The sequence below is a fragment of the Mirounga angustirostris genome, unplaced genomic scaffold (genome assembly GCF_029215605.1).
Source record: "Mirounga angustirostris isolate CCGP_5_RB_7025 unplaced genomic scaffold, mMirAng1.0.hap1 SCAF_3, whole genome shotgun sequence".
In the NCBI taxonomy this organism is placed as follows: domain Eukaryota; kingdom Metazoa; phylum Chordata; class Mammalia; order Carnivora; family Phocidae; genus Mirounga; species Mirounga angustirostris.
In genome coordinates, this window is record NW_026991711.1 from 57,996,916 (window position 1) to 58,013,545 (window position 16,630).

General features: G+C 40.1%; 1 protein-coding gene across 10 annotated transcripts in view; it reads left to right on the forward strand.

Annotated features, from left to right (window-relative positions):
- Nucleotides 1-7,062, forward strand: part of CYSLTR2 (cysteinyl leukotriene receptor 2) — a 33,192-nt gene extending 26,130 nt beyond the window's left edge. For 8 of the 10 annotated variants that reach the window (XM_045869422.3, XM_054506317.2, XM_045869423.3 and 5 more), the window contains 2 exons: nucleotides 249-321; nucleotides 3,482-7,062. In XM_045869422.3, the coding sequence (XP_045725378.1) occupies nucleotides 3,483-4,520 (1,038 nt within the window). In that variant the 5' untranslated portion in view covers nucleotides 249-321; nucleotide 3,482 and the 3' untranslated portion in view covers nucleotides 4,521-7,062. Of the gene's footprint in view, nucleotides 1-248; nucleotides 322-1,194; nucleotides 1,304-3,481 lie in introns of all 10 variants that reach the window. The other 2 variants (XM_054506318.2, XM_064586113.1) reach the window with 2 other exon arrangements.
- Nucleotides 7,063-16,630: the final 9,568 nt, after the last annotated feature.

Genomic DNA, 16,630 nt, shown 5'->3' on the forward strand with positions numbered 1-16,630 from the left:
GTTTAATCAAAGGCAATTTAACCCTGGCCTTGTTCAGATCAAAATATTGTGCTGACACTTGTTACCATATAATAAATTAATTTTTTAAAGACTTTGAAACATGCCAAAATTGGTATCTTCTTTTAACTTGAAAAGAATGCCCTTTCTTGTTTTCTTACAACTGTAATAATAAAAGCTATTATGTAAATACACTTTTAGTGTCCACAAAATGAAATACCTCTTAATAACTTTGTCTTCCTTTATTTCAGACATTGTGCCTGTTTATTTAGACCATATGTTCCTAGAACGTGCACATAAAGAGTGAAGGACTCTTTTGATCAGGTAATCATTCATTTCCTAAGAGAGGGAAAAAGAGAAAGAGGAATTGAAAGAAAGAAAAAAAGGAAGAGGAAACTGCTTTAGATGAATATGACATTAACACTAAAAAAAGACAATTTTTACGTGAAATATATTGAATATTGAACCAGACTTGAATGCATGAAATAAACCCTACTTGGTTGTGGTGCATAATTCTTTTTGTAATATTGCTAAATTTTATTTGCTAATATTTTGCTAAGAGATTTTGTGTCTATATTCATAAGGAATATTGGTTTGTAGTCTTTGGTTTTATACTGTGTCTGGTTTTAGTATCAAGGTAATACTAGCTTCATAAAATAAATTGGGATGTGTATCCTCCTCTCCTATTTTCTGGAAGAGATTATATGGAACTGGTGTTAATTCTTATTTAAATATGGTAGAATTTGGTAGAATTCTCCAGTGATACCACCTGGACTTGGAGATTCCTTTTTAGAGTTTTAAATTGTAATTTTCTCAGTAGTTCTAATTATCATTTTGTATGTGGTGAGTTGGGGTAGTTTTGTTTTTTTTTTTTAAGGAATTAGTCCGTTTCACTTAAGTTATCAAATTTATGTGTGTAGAGGTGTTCATAGTATTCCCTTATACTATTGATGTCTGCAGTGTCTATAATTATGTCCCCTGTTTCATTCCTGATAATGGCAATTTGTGTCTGCTCTAGTTTTACTTTTGTCTGTCTTGCTACAGGTTTGTCAATTGTATTGATCTTTTCAGAGAACAGTTCTTTCTTTCATTGATTTTTCTCTGTTTTGTTTTTAATTTCCTTGATTTCTGCTTTTACCTTTATTATTTCCCTTCTTTTGCTTGCTTTGGATTTATTTCACATTTTTTTTTTTTAAGTAGGCTCCATGCTCAATGTGGAGCCCCATGAGGGCTTGAACTCATAACCCTGAGATCAAGACCTGAGCTGAGATCAAGATTCAAACACCTAACCAACTGAGCCACCCAGGTTACCCAAGTTTATTTTACTTTTAAAGGATTTTTTTTAGCTTCTTGAGATGGTAGCTTAGATGACTGATTTAAAACTTTTTCTTTGGTAATGTATGCATTTAGTATTACACAGTTTCCTTTCAGCACTGCTTTTGCTATACCCCACAAGTTTTGATATGGTGCATTTTCATTTTTATTCAGTTCAGTATATTATTTGGTTTCCCTTGAGACTTCCTCTTTGACCCATGGAATATTTAGAAGTGTGTTGTTTAGTTTCCAAGTATTTGGGGATTTTCTATATTTCTGCTATTGATTTCTAGTTTGATTCCATAGTAGTTAGAGAGCACACTCTGTATGATTTCAATTCTTTTAAATCTGTTGAGGTTTGTTTTATGGCCCAGGATGTGGTTTGTTTGGGTATATGTTCTGTGGGCACTTGAAAAGAGTGTGTCTTCTGCTTTTGTTGAATAGAGTATTTTATAAATGTCAATTGGTTCCTGTTGGTTGATGTTGTATTTGAGGTTTATCATATTCCTACTGAGTTTTTGTCTATTTGCTCTATCAGTTATTGAGACAAGGTTTTGAAATTACCAACTATAACTGTGGACTTATGTATTTCTCCTTTCAATTCTATCAGTTTTTCCTTCACATAGTTTGCAACTCTGTTGTTTGGTGCATACACATTTTGAACCTGTGTGTCTTTTTGGCAGATAAACTATTTTATGATTATATAATGTCCCTTTCTCAGAATTTTCTCTGTTCTGAAGTTTACTTTATTTGATATTAAGAGCCATCCCTGATTTCCTTTAATGTTTGTATGACACAAACGTTTTTCATCCTTTTACTTTCAACCTGCCAATACTGTTATTTGAAGTGAGTTTCTTATATACAGTATATAATTTATATATATATAATATATATATATTCCAGTCTGCCAATCTATATTTTAGTTGGTATATTTAGACTATTTATATTTAATGTAATTATTTATATTTAATGTAATTATTGATTTGTCAGGGATAAGTCTGCCATTTTTTTGTATTTTTCTATTTGCATGATCTATTTTCTTTTTCCTATCTTCCTGCTGGTGACGTGAACACTTTTCAGAATTACATTTTGATTTATCTCTAGTGTTTTTGAGCATATCTCTTTGTATAGCTTTTTAATGGCTGCTCTAGGTGTTACATTACACATACATCATTTACCACAGTCTATTGGTGTCATCATTTTACCAACTCAAGTAGAGTGTGGAAACCTTACCTCCTTTGTGTCCCTTTACCCTCCCCCATTTACAATATAATTATCTTTAAAACTTCCCCTACATCATATCAAATCACATCAGGCAATGTTGGAGTTTTTGTTTCAGTCATCAAACATAACTTAGACTCAAAAAGAGAAGAAAATCCTATTGTACTTACCCATATTTTTGCTTTTCATGATCTACGTCTTTTTTGATGTTCTAGGTTCCTTCTTTTATTGATTCCTTTCTGTCTAGAGGACTTCTTTTAGCCATTCATTTAGGGTAGGTTTGTTGCTGGCAACAAATTCTCTTAGTTTTCTATCATCTGAGAATGTCTTGACTTCTCCTTCATATTTGAAGGGTATTTTTGCTGGATAAAGAGCTCCGGGTTGGTAGACTTTTGTTTTAGCACTTGAAAATGTTGTGCCACTTCCTTTTGTCTTCCATACATTCTAATGAGACATCTGCTGTTTGGTAGATTTAGACTGCAGTATTAACATAAGCACTGGACCAAAGGTCCCCCAAGTTTGAGGCTTCAGCTTCAGTCAAATAAAATTAATGTTTAGTTTACATTCTAGAAATTTATCATGAAATATAATGGAGCATACAGTAAAGACTTTTCTGGTATTTTTTGACTCAAGTAGCAAAGAAAAGCTAGTATTTCTCCATTTCATTAAAATCTGGAAAGATGTAGGTAGTGAGCAAGAAGTAACTTCTTTTTTTTTTTTTTTAAAGATTTTATTTATTTATTTGACAGAGAGAGACATAGTGAGAGCAGGAACACAAGCAGGGGGAGTGGGAGAGGAAGAAGCAGGCTTCCTGTAGAGCAGGAAGCCCGATGTGGGACTCAATCCCAGGACCCTGGGATCATGACCTGAGCCGAAGGCAGATGCTTAACAACTGAGCCACCCAGGCACCCAAGAAGTAACTTCTTATGTCTGTTTCTTTTTAATCCAGCATGGAGAGAAAACTTATGTCCTTGCCTCCATCCATCTCCATACCAGAAATGGAACCCAATGGCACCTTCAACAGTAACGACAGCAACAGGAACTGTTCAATTGAGAACTTCAAAAGGGATTTTTACCCCTCTGTGTACCTGATAATATTTGTCTGGGGAGCCTTGGGAAATGGCTTTTCCATCTATGTTTTCCTGCAGTCTTATAAGAAGTCCACGTCTGTGAATGTTTTCATGCTAAACCTGGCCATTTCAGATTTCTTATTCACAAGTACACTACCCTTCAGAGCTGACTATTACCTCAGAGGTTCCAATTGGATATTTGGGGACCTGGCCTGCAGGATTATGTCTTATTCTATGTATGTCAACATGTACAGCAGCATTTATTTCCTGACTGTGCTGAGCATCGTGCGTTTCCTGGCAACTGTTCACCCCTTCCGGCTCCTCCATGTCACCAGCATCAGGAGTGCCTGGACTCTGTGTGGGATCATATGGATCCTTATCATGGCTTCCTCCGTAGTGCTTCTGAAAAATGGCTCTGAGCAGAAGGGCGGTGCCATATTATGCTTAGAGTTGAATATCGGTAAAATTGTTAAACTGCAGACCATGAACTACATTGCCTTGGTGATAGGCTTCCTGCTGCCATTCTTCATGCTCAGCATTTGTTACCTGCTGATCATTCGAGCTCTGTTAAAGGTGGAGGTCCCAGAATCGGGTCTGCGGGTTTCTCACAAGAAGGCACTTATCACCATCATCATTGCCTTGATCATCTTCCTCCTGTGTTTCCTGCCCTATCATGTACTGAGGACCCTGCACCTGCTTGTGTGGAAAGTGAATAAATGCCAAGACAAGCTGCATAAAGCTGTGGTCATCACACTGGCCTTGGCAGCAGCCAACAGCTGCCTCAATCCTTTGCTCTATTACTTTGCTGCGGAAAATTTTAAGGACAGACTAAGGTCCATACTCCTAAAAGATCACCTACAGAAGAAAAAGTGCAGCATTCCTGTCTGCATGTGGTTGAAAAAGGAAACACAAGTTTAAGGGGTTAGGAGGTGAGGCCTGTTCTTGTATCCTTATGCTGACCTTCATTCACACATAGTCTCAAATGACCATGTATTTACACCATTTCCACAAAGGTCAATCAAGTCCTACTCCAAACATTTTATTAGGTGTGTTTTCAGTGGTTGAGTCTAGATGAGAAATGTAGCAAGCAAAATCTCCACTAGTCTTGCAACCTAAAATGTTAGACTGGGAAAAAATACTTAGCAATTGTGTGCTTCTTTTCATCAGATTCTGTACCACCAGATCTTGGTCCCACCAGGCATTCTAAATTAACTTTAAGATAAGCTCAGATTCCCCAGCTTCTCCAGTTCCTCTTGCATCTTCAATCCCCTAAGATATAGCCAGTTAACAAAGCTAAAGGAGGTTCCAGAGCAGATAAGAAAAGCATCCTAAGAATTCACTGAAAAGACTTTGTGAAGAAGGCTGCCCTTTGACAAAGCAGAGTCAAGGTCCCAAACAAGAACAGTGAGAGAAAAAGGGAGAGAAGGACTGGGGGCAAGAAAGAGCTGGTGAAAAGTAGGGAGAAGGAGAAATTTCATTTTGCACTGGGAAAGAGGCTCTAGTACACTGAAGGCAAGAAGGTTCTCTTTGCCTGTCTCTTGCCAGGGGGCTAGAAAAGATAGGAAGAGTAAGAGGAGGAACTGGGCCATTGCCTAGGGGTGGCGGGATTATGTGTGAAATAGCCGAGAAGAGGGGGTCAATTTTACTCTTGGGATTTAGGTTTGGACTGACTTCACTGCAGTTCTCAGTCTTGCACATTAATCTATTGGGATGGGAGCCAGAAGAGAGGTGGTTGCTCTAAGTGTTTGGCTGGGCACTGAGAGAGAGGGTGGGGTAGAGGACAAGTTGTAAAGGTTGTTGTACCCCTGACGTTCTATTAATATTTTGGCAAAATATGAATAGGGTGGCTTTCCTTTTGAAGGAGTACGGAAAAGAACTGGATAGTGGGAAGGGGTTCTTTCTGTCCACTGAAACAAAGCTAGGGAGACTACCAACTTCTTCCTCCAGACCCCAGACCACTGTACCACCAACAATTGAATGCTCTCTCCATGCTGGGCAGACTGTGCCAGACACTTCACATTCAGTAACCCTACTTAACCCTCACACCAAAGTCTTATGTTTCTACTTTACGAATGAAGAACCTGAAGCTCAGAGAAATTAAGAAGCTTGTTCAAGTTCACACAGCTTGTAAGGGTTTAAAAAATATCTGTGGAGAAGGGTTAGCTGGTGCTTACACCACCGCTCTCCCTACAAATCTCCAGGAAGATTGGTAGAAAGTGAATAAAAGTTCCCTTTCCCCACCAGGCACCTACCTCTCCTCATTCTCACAAGATTTTCTCTTTGGAGTTATTGACCTCAGGGGGAGTGGAGTGTGGGAGGGAGGTGGTCACCTCAAGCTAGGGAGAAAGGGAATATCTTCATAGTAAACAAGAGCCCCAGGGCCCTTCCCTTACTCAGCTGTCAGAATGCTGATAGACTCATATCCTGTCAAAACAGGAGCCCGCAGGATCCCCCTATGGGGAAACTGTCCGACCCAAGAAAAAGACTAACAGATACAGACTGTTGAGGATTTCCCAACACAAAAGCCAGCACCTGCCCTATTACCTACCTGAAAGGGAAGCCCACAGTGCAACTAATCCCTTCCATTCAGAGAGCATCTAGTCAACCTGTTAGAGCCTCACTCTTAATTATGAACAGTCAATGACCACTACACTTTGGGGGCAGGGGGCAAAGGCCCAAACATGAAAAACACCTACAAATAAATGAGAGGGTAGACAGAGACATTTTCAGTATGAAAGGTCTCAACACTTTTATCACCCTTGCACTTTTTATCAGAAACCCACTGGAGGATTTGCTCCTCCAAAATAAATGATTAAGCCAAGATAGAAGAAAACATGGCATCTAAGAAACAAGGAATCCAACACAGGAGAAAGGTGAACAACATAAGATGTTGGTGGTAGCAGAAAAACAAGAAACTAATTGATTTGCGTGCATTGGAGGGATTTGTACTTTTCTTGAAGAACTTGGGATGAAGTAGTGAAAATACATAGAAAAATAAGCAAGGGAAAAGACACTGTGATCAATGAATGCTAGCAGAAAAACAGTTGTTTAAGAACAGAAGTATAATCGTAGTACACTACATGGCTCAGCTGTGACTAATGTTTACACAGAGAATAATGTAAATAACAAAATACTGTGATATAACTTTTTTAAGAAATGAGAGGATATGTATGTGGGGGAGGGGTGTAAGAAGTCTAGGTCTCCATCTGCCATCACAGAAAATGCATAACAACTAAAGCTAGAGAATGATAAAAGCTGTAGAAAAATCTTATTTAGCAATAGGAGCTACAGTCCAGAAGAAACTGTGAAAAGGACGGACAGGGATGGCCTCTGGAGAGTTTGGGGTGGGACAATACAGTGGAGATTTCTCTTTTCCTTTTAAGAACTTTTTAGCCATCTAACTTGTAAATATGTATTGTTGAAATAAAAATTAAGTTTAAATTAAACTTTAAAAGTCGAATTAATTCTGTGGGTTTTGTTTGTTTGTATGTTTGTTTTTTAAGAAATGAGACAGAAAATAAAGGTCACCAGAAATGGGCACTGAACATTGACAGGAGAAAAGAAAGCAGGAAATGGCTAGACTTGGATTTGGGCCTCTGAGGGAGGCCCACCCAGCCCTGCCATGGGAAGGGAGGCCCCTCTCGGGATGATTGGAGTCACTTCCCAGGATCAGAGATGATTTAGTGTATCAGGATATTTTTTAGTCACAAGCAGCAGAAAACCCAAGTCCAAGTGGCTTAAACAATCACTATCTCACATAACATCCTGAGAGAAGTTGGACTTCAAGCTACTGAGCAGGGGCTTCTGTGAGCCTTCTCCAGGTATTGGCTTGGTCTGATGGCTGAATCCCCTCATGGGAACAAGCTGATTACAAGCAGCCTGAGGCTACATGCTTCCCTACTTATATCCAGGAGAAGAAACAGGGTATCTCCTGCTCTAAGCATTTAACCAAAGTCATTGGGCTTCCTTTTGACCAGAACTACGCAGATTACACCCTGGCTCCTAAACTAGACCAAAGAAGGGATTGCTCTGATGGAACAAGGATGGTCAGAGTCTACACCGGCAGGAGGGTTAAACCCACTGAAATCTCAGCTGGGAGAAGAGGTGAAATGGAACTTGCAGAGGCCCATATCTTGCACTGCAAGTGAGGTGGAAAAGAACTGCCAGCCAGCCAGGCATCCGAGCCTAACGTGGCTGGTACCTACGCAGCAACCCCGTCAGCTCAGGAGTGTGAAGGAATGATGTGTTAGAGGAAGGATGAAAGGTAAAATATGAGTTTATATTGTAAAGTCATAAGGATTTTCAAAGGGTGATTAGAAATCAACAACTCTCCAAGGGTAGTTGGGATAAAGATAAAGATAAAGTTGGGAGGGCGCCTTGGTGGCTCAGTCGTTGGGCGTCTGCCTTCGGCTCAGGTCATGATCCCAGGGTCCTGGGATCGAGTCCCACATCGGGCTCCCTTCTCAGGGGGAAGCCTGCTTCTACCTCTCTCACTCCCGCTGCTTGTGTTCCTGCTCTCGCTATCTCTGTCTCTGTCAAATAAATAAATAAAATCTTAAAAAAAAAAAAAAAGATAAAGTTGGACTACCTGAGAGCAATCAACGTCCTCGGGGTGAACAGTAATGGAGGCGTGGGAGTCACTGTGTCTTTAAATCTATGGTGCCTGGGCGTATGTGTATGTGTGTGTGAGAGAGAGAGTGCACGCTTAATGACTTACTTTTTCTTTTTCCAAGACACTCCCTTTCTCCAGTCAGGGTGAAGCATCTCATCTGGTAAAGAATGTTGTCCCTGAGGAAGAAAACAAAATGGAATTCTTTATTTACTAAAGTGAAAGCCAAGAATGCCCCGAAGTTTTAGATACAGTTTTTTGTTTGAGAGATTAGATAGCCCCTCAAGCAAGTACATAAATTGTTCAACTGGGAGAAAGGATGTTTGTTGTGTCAGCTTTAGAGGAATTATGATACTGCAACCCTGCTTTTTCAGTGGGGACCTAAGAAGCAAATGGCATTAAGTTTTGTAACTATTTTAAATGACCGATTCTCTGTGTTGGATTTAATTAAGATGATTTACAATTTATTCTGCAGCAGAAATGATGTCAAACTGGCCAAAAACAGGTTTAGGAGGAGAGATTGACAAGGGATATGGCTTTCTATAGAGATTCCATTTTTCTTCCTGGAAAAGGGCTTGAAAATACAGACCCCGTCAGGGGAGAATGGGGGTGAGGTAGGGACAGGGTAATCCAGAGGATATGGTGATAGGAGATCCTTCCTCTGAGACATTTTGTCCCCAAGTAGATAGGGGCAGCTACTCAAGGCTAATAAAAGCCACAAGGAGAATTTTAACAATAGAGAACTTGTTAAAAAGTTAGTGTGTGGGCGCCTGGGTGGCTCAGTCGTTAAACGTCTGCCTTCAGCTCAGGTCATGATCCCAGGGTCTGGGATCGAGCCCCACAATGGGCTCCCTGCTCCGCGGGAAGCCTGCTCCTCCCTCTCCCACTTCCCCTGCTTGTGTTTCCTCTCTCCCTGTGTCTCTCTCTGTCAAATAAATAAACAAAATCTTTAAAAAAAAAAAAAAAGTTAGTGTGTATTTGAAAGCTCTAATAAGGAAAGAGTATAGCACTGACGTGAGAATCCACAGAGAGTTCAAAGATACACAGCCAGGAATGGAGGCTAATTTACATGGGGAGTTGGAAAGGTCTCAGAAGGTTTAGCTGCATGATATGCTGAGGAAGCTAAATTCTAAGCCCAGGGACTCCTGGCCCCTCCCCTGCTCCCTTGTCCCCAAAGATCCCTGCATGCCAAGCGTGGGGCAGACATAGCAGGGCCTGTGGGACATGGAAGGAAGCTACTACATCCTGGGCCAGAGGGGCCTCCTTGGTGTGTTGGCTCATGTAGAACATCAGGACCTTTGGATAACCCTCAAGTTAGGGAAAAACAAACTGTTGTATAACTCTCAAATTGGAGAGCTCGTATAACAGCCAAAGTGGAATTTTCTATTAGCCTTGTGGGATGGATGCTTTAAGTCTGATGTAAATTAATTTTCTTAAAACGAAGCATGAGGCTTTCTTTATTCACAAGATCTTTCATACAAACAAAAATGTTTGAATTAAGGAAGAATAAAACTGTTGCCTCAGTTCTTACTCCTTAGCCTAAGAATTAGATTTTTTTTTTAAGATTTTATTTTAAGTAATCTTTATACCCAATATGGGGCTCGAACTCACAACCTCCGAGATCAAGAGTCACATGCTCCCACTGACCGAGCCAGCCAGGCACCCCAGAAATAGAATCTTATTAGTACCACCACACTTATTTATGTACCCCTGATCCTGGAGGTAACCATTATTCTGAATTTTGTGTTAATAATTCCTGTACCATATAAGTGTATCTCCAAGCAACACTTAAACAGCGTAGGTTTGAACCATGTGGGTCCACTTACATGTGGAGTTTTTTCTATAAATACAGTACAGTACTGGAAAGGTATTTTTCTTTTCCTTATGATTTTCTTAATAAGATTTTCTTTTCTCTCACTTACTTTATTGTGAGGATTCAGTATGTAATACATATAATACACAAAATATGTATTACATACCATTTATATTTTATCAGTAAGACTTCTGGTCAAGAGTAGGCTATTAGTTAAGTTTTGAGGGAGTCAAAAGTTATATGTGGATTTTCAGCTGTGCGAGAGGTCAGCGCCCCCAATACTCACATTGTTCATGGGTCAACTGAATTTAGTTTTGCATGTTTTTGCACTTTCTAGATAAGGACTCATACGATAACTTTTTTTTTCCATTCAGCTTTATCTTTTTGAGGTTCAATCTTGATAGTGCTGCTGGGATGAGCATAATATTTAATTATCCATACTTCTGTTAATGGAGACAGATTATTGTCAGATTTTGTCTATTAGAAACAATGCTTCTAAGAATATTCTCATACGTGTCTATCAGTGCACACATGTAAAAACTTGTCTAGATTATGTATTTGGGAATGTACTCATGATCAACAATTCTGTGTAATACCCAACTTTTTCCCAAACTGGCTTTACAAATTCAAACCCCTGACAGCGCTGTATGAGAACTTCCATATATCTGTCTCTTTGGAAGCATTTGAGATGGCTAGACTTTTAACCTGTTGAAACCTGATGAGTTTCAAATGACTTTCACTGTGGTGTTCATGTTTCACTGTGATTTTCATATACTACTTACACTTAGGGGAGTTAACAACCAATGAACTCTCACAAAAGTTCATTGTAAATGAACTTGAAAAATTTCAAGATTGTACTTTTGGCAAAAGAAAAACGGTAACAGAAAGGCATTCTGAAATGCAAGAAGGAATAGTGAACAAAGATATAGATAAATAATGGGTAAATCAAGAGTTCTAGGTTGACAGTTAGATTGATTGTCTTCTGCTTTTTGTTGTTGCTAAGAGAAGTCAGCTGTCCAATTCCTTTAATAATAATAGCTACCATTTTTAAATGCTAGATACTCTTCTAGGAAATATGTGTGCATTTTTCATGTAGTACAAAAAATTGAAAATGGTATTAATCATATTTTACAGATGAAAAAATTAAGCCATAGAGGGGTAAAGTAACTTGCCAAAATGTACTTGCAAAGGATAGAACGCGCATTGAAACTCAGTCAGCGCATCCCAGAGCTCATGCCCTTAGCCACTGCACTTGCCACTTAGCCCTTATTTGCTTATGTACTGCATTAAACTATAGTGTGATATTGCTTCATAAGTGAGTTGACTTTCTTTCTGGTTGGTCTTGAGATCTTCTCTGTATCTCTTGTATTCTGAATTACTTTGATGCATACCATTTTTGCTGCCTCTCATCCATGGTGATTTGGTATGTTTTGTGATTTTTGACTCCAGGCCCCACTTCTTCGGAACTTCATGAGTGGGAATTTTTTGAGGCTTATGTGGCTTTCCTCCAGAGAGGTTTTATGTTTATTTCTGCCAGGTTCCTGGATGCATTCCAATCCTGGGACCACATTAAATTAAATTCACTACTTGATTTTTTTTATACCACATAACACCAAGACATAAGTGAGAAACTGATGGGTGCTATAAGCAAGGAACAGACAGAGGAACCACCAACAGAACACAAAGAAGAAAGAATTCTAGTTCAAGTGATGGTTTTATGGAAAATGAGCTATTTATCTTAACCTTTAAAGAAAAGGCACAGTTTAACAGACAGACATTGAGGAAGGGAAAAGGGAAGGGCATTTCAGTTGAGGGACATGGATAGAGACCCAACCCAACAAAATCTAGTGCTTTTTGAGAATTGTAAGCACTCTGATGTGGACTGGTGAGCATATAGCTTCCTGGGGTGGGGGACAGTGGTAATGCATAAAGCCTGTAAAAGCAGGTTGGGTGGGATCATGGATGATTGTGAACATGATTTGAGAGGCACTGGGGAGTCATGGAAGACTTCTGAGGAAGACTATATAATGACTAGAGTCATCTGCATGTGAGAAACATTACTCTATAAGGAACGTGTAGACTAGATCTTCAATATAAAAATAGAACAATGCCCTACAGCCAAGCGGAATTTATTCTTGATTATCTTCAATTGTATATGATTCATTCTGTCTTTTCTGCTGGAGGAGATAAGTACAAATTAATTTTATTAGGTTTGCCTGCAAGGAAATGGCATAAGTCTTTTTTTTTAAGATTTTACTTACTTATTTGAGAGAGTGTGCAAGCAGGGAAAGGGGCAGAGGGAGAGGGAGAAGCAGACTCCGCACTCCCCCTACCCAGCAGGGAGCCCAACACAGAGCTCAATCCCCCATGACCCAAGTGGAAGGCAGATACTTAACCGACTGAGCCACTCAGGAGCCCCATGAAATGGCATAAGTCTTTGAGCACTCTTCGAAAATCGATGACTCTCTTCACTAGTCCTCAGTTGCCTAACGTTGGCCGCATTTGAACTTGTGCTTGTTAGTTTGGGCTGAATCAACTCTTCAGCTTTTAAAACAAACAAACAAACAAACAAACAAACCCACACCTGGAAATTCTTATTGAATATATTTATAGTCATGCTTGATTATCTGTGTTTTTTAAAAGCTTTGCTAGGTCTCCTGATGGTGTGTATCTTCAGATACTCTCTTCAGAATGTTGCAGACCTCCAAGTGCCCTCTTTGGAAAAAATCAAATCATTTCTTAGAAACAGTTCTCCATTTCAGATTTGAATATATGCCAAAATAGCTCCTGAGTATCTGAGTTCTATTTCAAAGGAAAATACAAATCTGGAAAAGAAGCATGTTTATAAAGGATAGAGTGTTTTAACACGGAGTTAAATGAGCTGAGACCCAGCCTCAGCTCGGACACTTTCCAGCTCTGTGACCTTGGGCAAAGAACTTAGCTGTCTTTGCCTTAGTTTTCTCATCTGTAACATGGGAGTGACACACTTGCCCCATCTTGCAAAGTAGTGGTGAGGACAAAATAAAATATGAAAACACATGGCAATCCTCTTGGAATCTATAAAACCCTACAGAAAAGCAAGCTATCATGTGCTACTAGATGTTTTGTGTAAACTGAGCTTTTATTATTTACTTTTAATTAATTATGAGTCGGTCCCTAATTTGTTCTTCATAGTTGAATTTTGTTATTTTGAGTGTTCTGAAAACGCATACTCATGTTTCTACTTAAAAGAATGCAGTGATTATGCTAAGCATAATGCAGCGCAGGACGGTAGGGAGCCCAGAAGACAGCGCTGGCCCTCGTGATGAGGGGGATGCAAGCATCCTGGAACTGCTCCAGGTGGCCCCCCAGAGGCTGTCAGAAAAAATGACTTTAATCCTCCGCGTAAGAAGTGATGTCATGGAAGCCAACTTCATCATGACTCAAAGCAACGCTGGGTCTCCTTCACCTCTCAAATGCAGACATCTATAAACAGCTTCTTACATAAATATATTTCATTATTTCCAGAAATAAGGGAACAAAGCCAGAATCTCAGAAGATAAAGGTTAGAGATCAGAGATGTGTGCTAGAAATCAAGAATAACCCAAAACCTGGTTCTGACTGAGAACCCGGTCCTGACTACCTGTTCTTTAGGGATGGTTGAAATTCACAAGCTTAAACTAAAGGTTAGGGGTTTTACCTTGTGGTTTGTTTCATTTTGTCACAAGGCCCCAAGAAAGAGAAAGCCACAGAATGGTGAGGACTAGGCTATGGGTCACAAACAAGTCCCAAGGCTAAGGTTTAGTGCAACAGGGAGGGCATGGGCTCACAGTCTGGGAGTCCTCTGTCCGAACTCTGGCTCTGGAGTTCTCAGGCAATCTCTCGAAATTTCAATTTTCTAGTCGGTAAGCCTGAAAATATTAAGCTCTTTCTCATAGTGCTGTGAAGATTACCAAAGACAACATATGTAAAAGCACCTAGCAAAGTACTAGGTACAGGGTAGGCCTCACAGAGATGTTCTCCCCTGAACACCACCATCTGCCGTCTATAAGCCAACTTGGACAAGTCACATTGCAGACATTTTAAATTTAGTCTGTCCTTACTTCCCAGAAGGGAAGCCTTTGGGCTATTTGAATAATAATGCAGAGAAAACTGCTTCATTTTAATAATTCTGTGCATTTGCCTTGCACATTTGCTCCTGTAACCCGTGTGAAGTCAGGTACTTGTGTGGTCCAGTTACAGCATGGAGGCACATTCAAAGAAACACCAGAAAGAGTAATTAAGCAATTAGAATCTTTATTACATCCCTTCAAGAAAATGCCCAAGAGGATTTGTTTTCTTTGCATACAGCAAGTCTCCCCCCATCCTTCTTTCTGTCATTACCTCTCAAACATTTGGCAGCTCCTCTAGAGTCTCTCTATACACCCCCTACTCTGCACTGTTAACAGCCCTCCGCTTCTTCCCATTGTTTTGTTACCTTGGGGTGGTACATAATGTTGTAATCTTACGTATACATTTATTAAATGATTAGCATTTCCTTGAACATTAAATAATCAACAGCCTCCCAAATATTCTCAGACTATGTACATAACTAATAAATAAAAATACATAAATTTAATAAGGTATTTTTTTCTAAATATTTAAACACTGCAAACCTAATCCAATACTTTTAAATTTTTAATTAAATTCACAAATATATTGGAGTCTTGTAAATATTTTACCACCATAAGAGACAATACTTCGAAGGCGATAATGATTACAAAAACCAGTGCATTTACATTAAACGAATAACAAGATTATTAACGTTATAGGAAAAAACCCGCCTCATCTAAAAATGTGACACTCCCAAAATGCTTTCACAACTATTTTATACACATACATTATTTTTGAGAGAAATTTCCCATAACAGATCACACAATCGTACACTTAAATTCTTGCCAGTACAACACTTACCCATAAATAATGTCAGCAACTATTTAATCAGTTGAATTTTATACTTAAGACTTCCCCCACAGCACTGGTAGGATCATTTCCATTTTACAGATGGAGATACAGAGCCACAAACAAGTTAAGGCACCCTGGACTCTGAACTCTGCCCTCCTTAGCCCTTCTGCAAGCAAAACTGCCTTTCCCAGGAGTCGGAGGGCATGCTCCTCCCCAATCTGGCCCACCGTCGGACTGGAGAGGTAGGCCATGGCCAGGCCTGCTCCAGGTCCAACGATGTGACAGAAAACAGAAGTGACTCGTTGGAGTGTACATTAGTCATCAGCTCAGATTGCCATAACAAAATACCACAGACTGTGTAGCCTCAAACACAGACATTTATTTTCTCACAGTTCTGGAGGCTGCAAGTCCAAGATCAAGGTGATCAAGGTGCCCTCGGGGTTGGTTACTGATGAGGCCTCTCTTCCAGACTTGTAGAGAGATACCACCTCCCTGTGCCCTCACACGGCCTCTTCTCTGTATATACAAACGGAAAGACAGAGAGACTGAGAGAGAGAGACAGACACAGGGAGAGAACTCTCTCTGGTGCCTCTTCTTCTTACGAGGATACCAGTCCTATCAGATTAGGGTCCTACCCTTATGACCTTAATTACCTCTCTAAAGGCCCCTTTTCCAAATATAGTTGCATTTGGGGTTAGGGCCTCAACATAAATTTGGGGGGTGACAGTCCATAGAATAATGCAGCAATACATTTGAGGCAACAGGACCTTCCTCAGCCCAATGGTTCCAGGCTCTCCTCGTGGCAGATTCCTCTCTTCTCGTGGGCTATGTGAACTCAGAACCTGGGGAACCCCTGCGGGAAGAATGAGGGAGGTGTTAGGAAGCTTGGTGCTTTGTATTCTTGATCTTGTACATGGTCTTCCCTCTGATTGTTGGTTGGCTTGCAAGTGAACTGAAGGGCAGCAAACATCAAGACAGTCCAAACTGTCACTTTTTCTGACCTTCAAAACCAGACTATCTCTTAGGAAAACTCCTTCAAGAAGCAGTGTGGTGCAACGTAAAGAGCTCTATATCTGGAATCAGAAATCCTGGGTTCAAATCCCAACAGCTTATCATGGCCTATGAGCTCCCTCATGATTGGAGCTCTGGCTCTCCCCACCTCACCCCTTATCTCCACCACCCCCCTTACTCCCTCCAGCAATGCTGGCTTCCTGCTTCTACTCAAAACCCACAAGCGCACGCCCACCTTAGGGCTTTTGCAACAGCTGCTTCTTCTGTCTGGAAATCTCTCTCTCAGGTATTCGCTTGGACCATTCTCTTACTTCATTTATTACTTTACTTAAATGCTGCCCCTCCCAGAAAGCTCTTCTCTGACCATACTATCTAAAATGGTGCCCACTCCTCCCTTCCATCAGGTCCATCCCCAATACTGCTTGATTCCTCTTTACAATATTTATCACCACCTGATGTTATCATACACATTTATTTGCTTGTGGCTTGTCTTTCCCAATATTTTGCAAATTCCACCAGGGCAGGCTCATTAGTCCGTGCCAAGAACAGCCCCGGAAGCAAAGAAGCCACTCCATACATATTTTGAATGAATGATTATGAATGAATGAGGCACCTAACCTTAGTTTCTGCTTCCCGAACTTGACTCTTCCTTACTTAGGCCTAGCGCTCGGG